At 33.8% G+C, this 13,358-nt stretch overlaps 1 protein-coding gene across 3 annotated transcripts in view; it reads left to right on the top strand.

Annotated features, from left to right (window-relative positions):
- Positions 1-10,966, top strand: part of Pak (serine/threonine-protein kinase PAK 3-like protein) — a 77,325-nt gene extending 66,359 nt beyond the window's left edge. For all 3 annotated transcript variants that reach the window (XM_067778417.1, XM_067778400.1, XM_067778409.1), the window contains one exon: positions 2,367-10,966. In XM_067778417.1, the coding sequence (XP_067634518.1) occupies positions 2,367-2,450 (84 nt within the window). In that variant the 3' untranslated portion in view covers positions 2,451-10,966. The remainder of the gene's footprint in view (positions 1-2,366) is intronic.
- The last annotated feature ends 2,392 nt before the right edge of the window (positions 10,967-13,358 follow it).

Below are 13,358 nucleotides of genomic sequence, written 5' to 3'. Positions count from 1 at the left end.
CCTAATGGCGATATCTCGAAAAGGCGTCCACCTATAGACCTAATGCCCACTCCCTCTTAAAATGCTCAGTAACACCTTTCGTTTGATACCCATATCGTACAAACATTCTAGAGTCACCCTTGGTCAACCTTTATGGCGATATCTCGAAAAGGCGTCCACCTATAGAACTGAGGATTACTCCCTTTTAAAATACTCATTACCACCTTTCATTTGATACCCATATCGTACAAACACATTCTAGAGTCACCCTGGCCCACCCTAATGGCGATATCTCGAAAAGGCGCCCACCTATAGACCTAATGCCCACTTTCTCTTAAAATGCTCAGTAACACCTTTCGTTTGATACCCATATCGTACAAACATTCTAGAGTCACCCCTGGCCCACCCTAATGGCGATATCTCGAAAAGGCGTCCACCTATAGACCTAGTGCCCACTCCCTCTTAAAATGCTCAGTAACACCTTTCGTTTTATACCCATATCGTACAAACATTCTAGAGTCACCCTTGGTCCACCTTTATGGCGATATCTCGAAAAGGCGTCCACCTATAGAACTAAGGATTACTCCCTTTTAAAATACTCATTACCACCTTTCATTTGATACCCATATCGTACAAACACATTCCAGAGTCACCCCTGGCCCACCCTAATGGCGATATCTCAAAAGGCGTCCACCTATGGACCTAATGCCCACTCCCTCTTAAAATGCTCAGTAACACCTTTCGTTTGATACCCATATCGTACAAACACATTCTAGAGTCACCCCTGGCCCACCCTAATGGCGACATTTCGAAAAGGCGTCCACCTATAGACCTAATGCCCACTCCCTCTTAAAACGCTCAGTAACACCTTTCATTTGATTCCCATATCGTACAACTAGAGACACCCCTGGTCCACCTTTATGGCGATATCTCGAAACGGCGTCCACCTAGGGAACTAAGGATCACTCCTTTTCAAAATACTCATTAACAGCTTTCATTTGATACCCATATCGTACAAACATATTCTAGAGTCACCCCTGGTCCACCTTTATGGGGATTTCTCGAAAAGGCGTTCACCTATAGAACTAAAGCCCATTCCCTTTTAAATACTCATTCTCACCTTTCATTTGATACCCATATCGTACAAACACATTCTAGAGTCAGCCCTGGTCCACCTTTATGGCGAGATCCCTAAATGGCGTCCATCCATAGAACTATGGCCTACTCTCTCTTAAAATACTCTTTAATACCTTCCATTTGATACACATGTCATACAACCACATTCCAGGGTTACCCTAGGTTCATTTTCCTACATGGTGATTTTCCTTATTTTGTCTCCATAGCTCTCAACTGAGTATGTAATGTTCGGTTACACCCGAACTTAGCCTTCCTTACTTGTTATTATACATATTGGCAAAGCCGACAGACATTGTTCTCCTAACTTTGATGTATCTGCATAACTTTTAAGAAATGTCCTCCTATTATCCCTTTCCCTCTCTCCCCCTTTTCTTCATCCTTTAATCCTTTATCCCTATTTCTCTATCTTCGTCTCTCTCTTTCTCCTTCCTTAGTTTTTCTTCTCTCTACTTCGTTTTATTCTTCTCCATCCCTTATTCCCAGTCCCAGTCCCAGAGGGTTGTGGGCACTTTTCAATGCTGTTTCATAAAAAAGAAAACAAAATTTATTTACAGAAAAAAAAATTAAGGGTTGCGGTATGAAAAATAGATAAAAGCCGATCCTCATTCTACTCTATTTGCTAAAAAAATTTCATGAGAATTGGTCGAGCCGTTTCGAAGGAGTTCAACCACAAACACTGTGACACGAGAATTTTATATATATTTAAATGTTAAGCTAATAATTAATAAGGAATACAATTTTGACAAAGAACTTAATTATGTTGACAGAAAGTGGAGAGTTCTTGCTAGAACAGGTTTTGGAATTGTCTTTCAAAAATATGCATAGAAATAAATTTTGTGGGTTAGTCATTTGAATTTGTTTAAAGATAGCGATTTCAAGTACTTACTATGAAAACCCCTTGAATACATTATACGATTATCAGCAAATAAATTATATACATTTAAATTTTTAAATTAGAAAATAATTTGTTTACATTGTTTTTAGTTAAACATGAGTTGGCGTAGTTTAATTTTTTTTATGTACAATTTTATAAATATTTTCTCTCGGGTAACAAATCAGCCCAGCAGGACAGTTTGTGGGCGTTTTTCGATACGATACATACATATATCGTTATACGACAAAAATTTAATAGTTAAAATAAAAAAACCGATACAATTTTTAAAATAATTGTGCTGCAATTTTTTTACTCGCAGGTGTATATGTTAATACACAGATAATAATAAAATGTAAATAAAAATCTCTTCTTGCAGCATTCTTTTCTGAAATTAGCACGTCCATTGGCTAGCCTAACACCGTTAATTATGGCAGCTAAAGAAGCTGCTAAAGGAAACTGATCAACAAAGGAAAACTAATATAAGTGTGCGAGAAAGTGATGAAATTAGAGATAAACATCTTTATTTAATAAGATAATAATAAATATAAACAAATACAAAATATAGCGTATGTAACTAGGATCGGCAAACAAATTTGTAATACATAATAATTAATACGCACTCAAGGCAACATGAACAGAGGAACAATATGTACCTAGACATATAACACACTTCCATAGTTGCGTTTCATACACAAATCCATACACGCATTCACACTATATAGACTGGGTCCCGGAATTTTTTTTATACTTGCATATGCCGCCGAATTTTTTGTTTTGTTTTTTTTTTTTTTTGAACTCCATAATCTAATATTCGATTTTTAGAATTTACTCGTTATTATTATTCTTTTTTTTTAAAGCTCTCCAATTCCTTCTAATGTCTTTTCTTAATTTAGCATACTTGACTGGTTTAACCGGTTTAGCAGACTAACCTATATGAAAAGACTTCAGAGCTCAAAATGACATTAAGAGAAAATATAGTGCTTATCACTATTAAAACTATAACACATTATTGGCATAACCAAGTTACAATAAGCAAAAAATTTCAGCTATATTTGCAAAAATAAAAACAATTTTATTTTTCCGAGCCCCATAAGGTTCAAATATATGGCTGGTTTTCCCAACTTTTTTCGACCTAGTCTAATTTACATAGGTACATACATACATATTATATCTATACATATTAATTATATATATTTAAACGTTTTATTAAGCGTCAAACAAGGATATGGAAAGCCATATAAATATTTTCGAAATTGAGCCTTTAGAAGTTAGAGGCAGTGGAACATGTTAGTTTGAATATAAATTTCATCTTAGAGGCATTTTGTAACATTTTTGCAAAATTATTTTGCATATTTGGGGGCGGCAGTCTGTCTGAACCCACCATTAAACATATAGGTAATTCATGTTATTGAGTTTAATACATCATTTGCTACCAACTGAAAAAAAATTGCTTTTTAATGAGGGCGTCGGACGCACACCACCCATTTTCGACGCAGTTTCGAAAAATCTGTTGGTTGGGCTTTTGTGAATTAAGCTAACGATTTATTCCTCTGCTGCTTACCACAATGAAATGAAGATGAAGTAGGATTAAATCTGTTAATAATTCAAAATTTGTTCGCACCATATTTACGCGTTCTCGCCCCATACCACTCAAAGTCAACACTTTCGAAAATGTCGAAGATAGAAAAGTTGGGCGTCTCGGAGAAAGAAAGCCGTTCACAAAGACTGGGTTTGTTAATTATCAAAAGCCAAACGTATCCGACGTACTTAAAAACGAAAACAGTGGATTTGTTCGGGTGGGTTGCCTGAAAAGTTTGATTACAAAGAATTTCATAGTTTTGTTTGTAATTTCAAAAAAAAAAAAAGAATGGATAGTTAAAAAATAATTATAATTCATACGAATTGTAAATTACGTATACTTATATTATTACGCGACACGTTCAAAATTTAAATATGGGTTAATTTGCATAAATTTGTTTGAAAGAAAGAAACTTTATTTTTGGTATGTTTAACATTTTAGGGTCAAACTCTTTTGACATGCATTACAAATGCCTACCAACTTGTATTTTATTTCGCTTATGTGCTTTTATTAACTTAATTATTGTTATTAGTACATACATACATACTTTAAACATGTGAACAAATACATACAAACAAACAAAGCACACGTTTATCAGAGAAACTGGCCAATTTTTTGTAAGACTATGTCATTCTAACTGCATTAAACTTAATTATAATTAGCATTTTATACCTAATTATTAATTATATATAAAGTTAACGAAAGTTATTTGAAAAATAGTAAACTACATTAAAAAAAAATAAATAAATTAGAAGTAATACTTTAAAACGCTCTAATTATTTATATAATATACATATATATTTTTAATTATTACAAACCTTACAACTGAGTTTCTTTTAATTTTATTTTTGTTCTTTATCATTCTATGCAAGAAAGAAGAAATGATATTTTGGCAATTCAGCATGCAAAATTTAGTTCTTTATCCCAAACAAAATAAGTTTTCAGTTGTATAACTCAGCATTTTCAACAACGCGAGTACGCATCACAATCCATGATGAAGATTTTCAAATCGTTTTCCGTTCTTTTTTATGTTCAAATGCATTTTTTATTTAGGTACTTTATTATTTTGACTTATTTTTAGTTCAAAGAGTGTAGAAGCCTACAGAAAATAAAATTAAAATAAATGTAAGGAGCGATAACATCCGAAGGAATTTTAGGTCCAGCTTCTCTTCCAATTTGAGCCGTGCTGCTTTTAATTTTTCCTACTCCTTTTCATTTTTGCTAGAACTCCAAACGGCATCTGCAAGGCAGATGAGTTTTTATTCAGCATTCATGGCAGAAATACACTCGCACTGCTTGCCAAATCACTGCCGAGGGGCGAACCCGCGTAGATAAACTTTATGTGCAAATTGAAAAAACTTGTTTCTTAATGATGTTGCTGTGCGCGGGGCGTGAACCCACGATCTTCGGTGTGGTAGGCGAAGCACGCTACCACCACACCACGGCAGCCGTCATAAAAAATAGAAACCTAAAAACTGATATGACTTTTTAATAGTCCTTTCTAAGGAGATACCAAGATCCCATTTATTAACTTGTTACGAAGATGTCTTATTTCGTTTTTTAAACTTTTTAGAGGTTGTGGCAAAACTGCCACTCGTTAGGCCGATTCTGATAGCGAATTCAGATTTAATTCATTAAAATTCATGGGAACACATGTGTCGTATTACCAGATCCGTCAACTTTTTTTTTTGGTGTGGCTCTATAATTTTAAAATTTTTTAGTTTTTCCGAAGATCTGTCGGAACTATAGCTGTTGTGCTTAAAAAAGAAAAAAACAAACTTATACAATTCTAAAAGATGGCATACCACGACTACAATTTAACTTTTTTAGTTTCTTAAATACAAAATTTATTCTTCTTAATGAATCAGTCTCCTCAAAAACACTGGATCTTCTCAATATTGCAAGGTTTTGAATTTTTGCAAATACAAACTAAACTCCCAATAATGATGTGAGGCTTAAAAACACGGCTTCGACTTCTGAGTGGACTATCTTATCAAGACTGCCGTTGCGCAATTTTGTGCAAAGAGGGTCCTATATAATCGTTTATTATATATTTAATGTTATAATTAAAAAACATGTATCTTTAAGAAACGCCCTATGTTAAAATTTTGTTGTAGAACGAGCTATCTAATTGAAAATTCATGGTTTTTGAAGCTGACGGAGGCCAAAAAAAATCTGCATCAGGGCAGGGGCTTTCTAAACAAATTTTGAGATTCAAGTTTAAATTTTTTTTGTACAGCACACATACATTTCCACCAAAAATGATCCACAAAGTACATTTAACTTTTGTAGTGAAGAATTTGCAAACCCAACACAAAAATACAATTAAAAATATAAAATAAAAAAAAAATAATATAACAACACCAGCAGTAAAGACATGCAGTTCCCACTACAATCGGGCCTAAGCACCGAAAGTTTTCATATACATATGTGACCTGTAATCAAGAAACGACCCTATTGTGCGAAAACAAGTTTTCGAGAAAAACGCGTTTAAATTTTTTGTTCAGCTTGACTCTGTGTAGCGGCCGGCCTCTGTGAACGAATTTTGAAATTAAAATTTAAGTAACTTCCCGATAAGCTAAACAAACAAACTGGTAACACTACGGACTCAATCAGTCTATGTGAGGTCCTCATGGACCGGCCAGTTCAACCTACCTACCTACCTCCCGATAAGCTACAAGCTTGAAACTTGGAATATAGTTCAGAACCCGATGACAATGCAATAATAAGAAAAAAATCCGATAGGTGGCGCATGGATCGAAATATTTCAAAAAATCATATACATATGTGGTCCGATTTGGCTTTAAATGCGATTTGTGACAAAACTAAGAAATATAGAAAATCGCGGTTTGTTCTATTGGAAAGAGCGTTAAATTTCAGAAAAGTGAACAATGGTATTTTCGCACAATAGGTCCCTTTCATGATTCCAAGTCACATAGTATATGTTGGCACAAGTGGAGTGTTTTTGCTATTACAACAATAACCATAATAGCGTTTAGTGATTAAATAATTTAGTAAATCGAAGTACACAAAAAAATAAATAATGTAATAAAATAATTAGTACATAATAAAGCATAAACTATTACATGCAATTCATATACATGTATATATGTATGTTTGTAACAATAGAATCTTAAAGAAATTAGGACATGTATAAATAGTATTTTTCCAATTGCAAGTAAGCAAAATGACGCGATTGTACATAGACAAAACAAGAATAAACAGAACAGAACATAAACTCAATTTATTAAGATTAAAAATCGCATAATTAAGAAAACAAGCAAATAAAAGGTATAGCAAAGTGTAAAGATATGCGAAAAGTGGTCAATAGAAATATTGGAGCAACAGAATTAAAAAAAAATAAATAATGGAAATCATACTTTGTGCCTAACCGTAATAAAAAAGCAAAAATTTAAACAAATCGCCATGCAAAAAGTAAAAAAACAACCATGAAACTTAACAAAATAACAGAAATAAATAGTAAAAAAAAAAAAACATGCAAATGTAGAATTTCAACTAAACCCAGATACAATATCCTTTTAAATAATTGTATGGACGCTTTGTTGTTTTCCTTTTCACAAAATAGAAAAATCGCACCTTTCTTACTACCTTTTGTTAGCTTCTTTTTTTTGGAAGTTTTTAATTCTTCGTTTTTATACCCAGCTGTACTTATCCAATCAAAGTTATAATACGCTGTGTACAACGGTTGGTTGTACAGGTATAAAAGAATCGAGATAGATATAGACTTCCATATATCAAAATCATCAGTATCGAAAAAAAATTCGATTGAGCCATGTCCATCCGTCCGTCCGTCCGTCTGCCCGTTAACACGATAACTTGAGTAAATTTTGAGATATCTCCACCAAATTTGGTACACGAGCTTATCTGGACCCAGAATAGATTGGTATTGAAAATGAGCTAAATAGGATGATAACGACGCCCAATTTTTATATATAACATTTTGGAAAACAAAAAACCTAATTATTTAGTAAATAATACACCTAGAATGTTGAAATTTTACGTGTGGACTGATATTGAGACTCTTGATAAAAATTTGAAAAAATTTTGTTAAATGGGCGTGGCACCGCCCACTTGTGATAAAATCAATTTTAAAAATATTATTAATCATAAATCAAACATCGTTAAACCTATCGTAACAAAATTCGGCAGAGAGGTTACCTTTACTATAAGGAATGATTTGAAGAAAAATTAACGAAATCGGGTAAGGACCACGCCCACTTTTATATAAAAGATTTTTAAAATGGTCGTGGACGTATAGAATAAGCTATATCTTTGCAAAAAAAGCTTTATATCAATGGTATTTCATTTTCGAAGTGGATTTATAACAATAAATAGGGAAAACTTCAAATTTAAAAAAATGGTTGTAGCACCGTCCCTTTTATGACTAAGCAATTTTCTATGTTTCGGGAGCCATAACTCGCAGAAAAATTAGTTCAGAATAGAACCATATATGTATATGCATTATTGCGTAGCCTTGTAACACTATTAAGCACACAAAACAAACAACAATAGCATTTCAAATGTGCAGCTGGGTATGTGATGTTCGGTTTCACCCGAACTTATACTTCCTTGTCCCTGCTTGGGCGCCGGTTGAGCACAAGAATCCAAGAAAATAATGAATGCAAAATTATGCCAAAGCAAAAACTTATGCTCGGTTTTTCAGTGCGACTTTCAACTCTAAACTAAACTGGAGTTTAGCCCTGTCTTTATGTTATCGAACAAAATGCCAACTTTAAATGGAGTTTAAATTCGCATGGGAAACCGGGCCTTAGCCTCCTAAATTAATTAATTCATTGCGTAGTCAATTCTGTTACTACCTACATATGTCGTAGATCCATTTAATGTGCTGGTTGTACGCGTGTTTAAGGAAGTGCGGCATCAGCACATTCACATAAGTGTTTTAGAACCCTCGTTAACTTATACGTACATTTGTTTTCGGTATAATGTGACGTCTTACTTGTTCTTCATATTGCAAATTCGTAAGCTTGTGAGTGAAAGAATCAGTATGTTCGCAACACTTACGATTAAACTACTGGGCCAAAATTCCTGAAATTGTTTACATTTATTTTCAGGGCACCAGAAAGGGGCATTTTTCATGCCACTTAAATATCTCATATACCATGGTGGAATAACCAGGTGAAGTAAGCCGTCAATTGTCTCGCTCTAAATTCTTCTTTGTTCTGTCATTCGGCTATCTGAAAATTTTTCACCAATGTTGTCCCCGAAAAAGTGTTGTTTTTTTGCATTTTTTAGGAGAAAAATTTTATAGTTTTATTACTTTTTTTCACAGAAACTAGTAGGTGAATATCGATAGATCTTTACTGGATTTAATTACAGAGATTTATCATTTAGGTATCTTTGGTGTTGGCTTCCATAAGTAAGGGCGTGCTAAAGTATTACGTGCATATTTTCGATGTTTCCATTATGTATAAAGTGCAACAGGTCTTTGTTAAAACAAACTATTTGTATTCACGTCATATCCAACAAGGATGTTCGCCTATGCAGCGCTACTGAAGACTTTCGAGAAATGTTTTTATCATTCTTGCATCAAGAACATCAAAACTGTCTTATTACACCTTATTTATGTAAAAACTTCACCAAAAATGGATTTCTAAATATAGTTAGAAAAAATTGTAACTCACTGTTGTTGTTTTGCACTAAAAGTCAGACCACTAAGATAAGAGGACTGTTAGAGTTATGGATTCTAATTTAGAATATATGAATCCAGCTCGGTCGGAGCATCTTCTGGTTCTAAACCCACTGCCGCCCTGACATATTTTAGTAAATAATAACTTGGTAACATTAGTAATATATCATGAATTCAAGTTTGTATGATATATAAGAAGGGCATATGTTTTATTTACTTCCGACTCAACGACACATCAATACATCAGATGGAAATAACAATGGATTTTTAGGGATGGAAACAAGTTAAAAGTATTACGATCACTTCCAAGTGTGACTTTTTTAAATTGTAAATTTTTCATCAAACTCGAAACCCATATAAGTGCGCAACGTTACTCTAGTTCATCTAAATAATGGATAACACCTCTCCCTTTTATGTCCGGTTTTTCTATGAAAGCTTCAACTACAGTTGAAGTTGAGGTAAGTTTACTTTAGACGCATTATTGAATTTTACTGCTCATCACAGTTTAGGTTTTTTAATTTTATTAGACGCCAAAAGAAATATAAGCTCGCACTAGTCCTCTGTATCCCCTTTTGTATTGGCGTTAGGTGACACTGATATGCTGCAAAAAACAGTTTCTGTAATGACTTTCGTATCAAGGTATTTATTTTTCTGCTCCTATTTCTTCAAAGGGGGTAAAAATGTTACGCTCTTCTCACCATTGAAAATACATCCCTACCGTTTCAGATAGCGTACATCTTCTGTCTTTTTTATTTACTTCGCCTGGTCATTCCACCATGCTCATATACATAGGGAGTGTCTGCTCATTTGCAGACGATGACATAACCAATTTCCAAAATATGAAAATTGGATCAGTTTAGGCCCAAAGCCTATTTGTACAATATAGGTATCAAATGAAAATCGCTAATGGAAGCTCCAGAATCTGACTTAGAAATATCGAATGAAGTTGGAGCTTCATATTGGAAAACGCTATAACTTATGCAAATTTGAATTGAAATGTGTAACCAACGCCTCTCCCAGGTCTCTTTCGTTCAACCCTATTTGAAACTTCCTTGTCCTATGAATTCAGTTAATGAACATCATTGACATTTTGTGAGTCAACGGACCTATTGGATGTTACAAAACATTGCTACAAAAAGAAGAAGAAGAAGGAAAGTCATGAATTGCTTAAATTCACACCTCTTTTTATGGAGAAGTAGCGGAGTTACGTCAGCAACATTCTATTGAAGCCTAAGTTTTGACAAGAGGGAAAATGCCGTAAAATGAGTATATTCTGTTGAGATGTATAACAACAGTTAGTCAGTAGAAGTGTTTAATGGAACATTTTTTTTTAAATTACAATTAGTGTATCTACTTCTGTTTGCTTGTTGTCAACTTATCCGCTTACAAAATAATAGGTCTCAAGTGCATTTTTTTCTGTAACCTGTAAAAATATAAACACGTAAACAGATAAGCTGATAAGCAGGGTCACGTGAATTCCCCAAGTGTTTCAATATTTTATACTTTGAATACTTTTATGTAAATGGTATTAATTTGATAAATTTGTCAACGGTTAAAAACTACGTTTAACTGAAAACGGTAAATGCAAAACGAATGTATTTAACTTAATTCTCATGTATCCACGGTATTATTATTCTTATGAACATAATTATTATTATGAAAGAAAAAATATATATTATAAATTATAACAATCTGACAAAAATAAATAAATAAAAACTATTTAAAATAAGCAGGTGACTAATTGTCTAAGCTTTGGTGATTCGACGGGCGAATAGTTTTTTTATTATAATTATATTATTTATTTAACTGTGTGTTATTTCAGAGGGAGGTCGCTATGCGCCTGTTACACCTTGTATGTATTCATTGGGGGCGAGCACTGGGGGCTACAAGGTATTGGCTGCGGGTTGGGCCACCTTGTTTTGCTTTGAAAAACCTCGCTTCATAGTACAGGTTTACAAGTATGATATGTATGAGAAGGAAACAATTCCTCTCTCTTTCTAACACACTGCCGTTTGACACTTCGGTCAGTGTCAAAACTATTGTGGAACTCAGTGGAACCTACGTGGAACATGCGATTGACACTGGACGAAGTGTCAAAATTACCGGGGCTGCTGTCGTGGAAGGCGACGCAGGGAAACAAAAAAAAAAGAGCGGAATATCAGATGTGTAGAATTTAGTATGAAAATGTCGTGCACCTACATATATGGGTCCTACAGAAAATTATACAAAAGTCTTGAATTGGGGTATCTGAGGACGCGTAGATAATCCAGCATTAAGAATACAAACACGGGTGCTAAGTTTTTCTACCCGTTCAAAAGTTCTGCGCGAAAAACAGTGAAACCGAGGTCGACTGCAATAACCCGTCCAAAAATGTGGAAAGAGAAATGAAAATACACGTTTTGTCCTGTTATCAATAGTCCAAAGAGAAAAAGTATTCGAATTATTGGAAGCTAGGCAAAAACGCGTCTATTAATACCCACCGCCCCCCCACCCCCCCCCCCCCCCCCCCCCCCCCCCCCCCCCCGCCACCCACCGGTTTTGGTCGTGTTTTAGCAATCGTCCCCGGTAATAAAGTATCACAATTTGTTAATTAAAATTGTCCAAAACATATGGATTTTAAAGAGATATGTAATTAAGTCCTCGTTTGAAAGTAAACAAGGATATTTCTTTGTAATATAACAATAAAAAGTTTACACAGTTTTCGTTAGCAGCTACTACACTTTTTTTGGACCTAAGAAGTACAACAGTGCCAAATAGCATCCGCAAAAAAACGAACAAGAACAAGCATTTTATCAGGTGAGCGTGGCTGTGTATGTGCGTGCTGCTACATATCCTACTTGTAGACCTTTACAGTGCCCCGCTTTGGGATAAAATGTTTAAACTTATAAGGTGTAAAATTATATCCATTTACACACGCGGTTATATGAACGCACCTAGTAATACTCTTGATAAACTTGATTGTTTTTCAGCTGTATTATTTCCAAAAAAATTTTTTTGATTGTTATACAAATTAAAAAATACCAAGATTAAGTGAAAAATCAAAACTAAAACGCCTTTACTTGCTGATGTTGGATATTTTTGATGAAAATGCCGTCTGTAATGTCTGCAAGGTTGCATTCCTTTGAGTTTACCGCGTTTACACAATGAAATGTGCGCGTAAATTTATACAAATTGTGTAAATGATTTTTCATACAAAATTTGACAGCTCGTGCGTAAACTAGATAAATTTATACGTTTACACACTTTATAAGGCATTTATACGGTTACATGAGTCCCCCTTATGTCTTTAGAATATTTCATTAACCAGTTGAGAATTACAAGCACACTCAATGGCTAATGAAACAAACGAACGAAAAATGTTCATAGTTTAAGTCACTTAAACACTGATAATTGATTGGAAAGTACACCGCAGCTCTACAATCTCAAAGTTAATTAACTGTAAAAATTCTTTAGGGAGGAGCGTACATTCAAACTGGATTTTCGGTCATAAGAGCATCGTTAAAAAAGAGGCAGCGAAGTGTAAAAATGATATCAGAAAAAACTTTAGTCCTTTACGTACATAAAATCCATTTCACAGAGGGGTAATGAGTTTTCACACAGAGGCTTAATGGAATAATTAGTCAAGTTTTCTACATTAAAGTTCTGAATGAACTCAATCTTCCATACAAAATACAAATTTTTAATTATCTCATTATTGCTTTATTGAATGCTTAATCGAGTGAAAAATCCAGTCTGTTTTGCTTAGTGACAGACGTTCGCTTAATGAAGCAAAAGGCCCTGTATGAAAAGGGAAACTTAATTATTTCATTAGATAGAATTGTGATTCGATTAAGTTTCTGTGTAAAAATGGTATTAAAGCCCTTATTGAACTCAACTTTCCATACAAAATAGAAATTCTTAATTATCACAAAATTGCTGTATTGAATACCTAATGGAGTTTTAGTCCGTTTGGCTTAGTCTTTCAGATTTTATTGCCAATGTAACAAATGAAAATCAAAAATAAATTTTCAATAATTATTTTAGTTGTGTATTAAAATAGAAAAACCCCAAAAAAATTGAAAAATTGTATTCTAATCAAACAGCGATTAAATAAAAGAAACGCAATATTCAGAAAATTCTTA

Source organism: Eurosta solidaginis, chromosome 1 (assembly GCF_040869045.1).
Source record: "Eurosta solidaginis isolate ZX-2024a chromosome 1, ASM4086904v1, whole genome shotgun sequence".
Taxonomy (NCBI): Eukaryota; Metazoa; Arthropoda; class Insecta; order Diptera; family Tephritidae; genus Eurosta; species Eurosta solidaginis.
The sequence above is the reverse complement of the archived record's forward strand: the minus strand, read 5'-3'. Positions and strand labels throughout refer to the sequence as shown.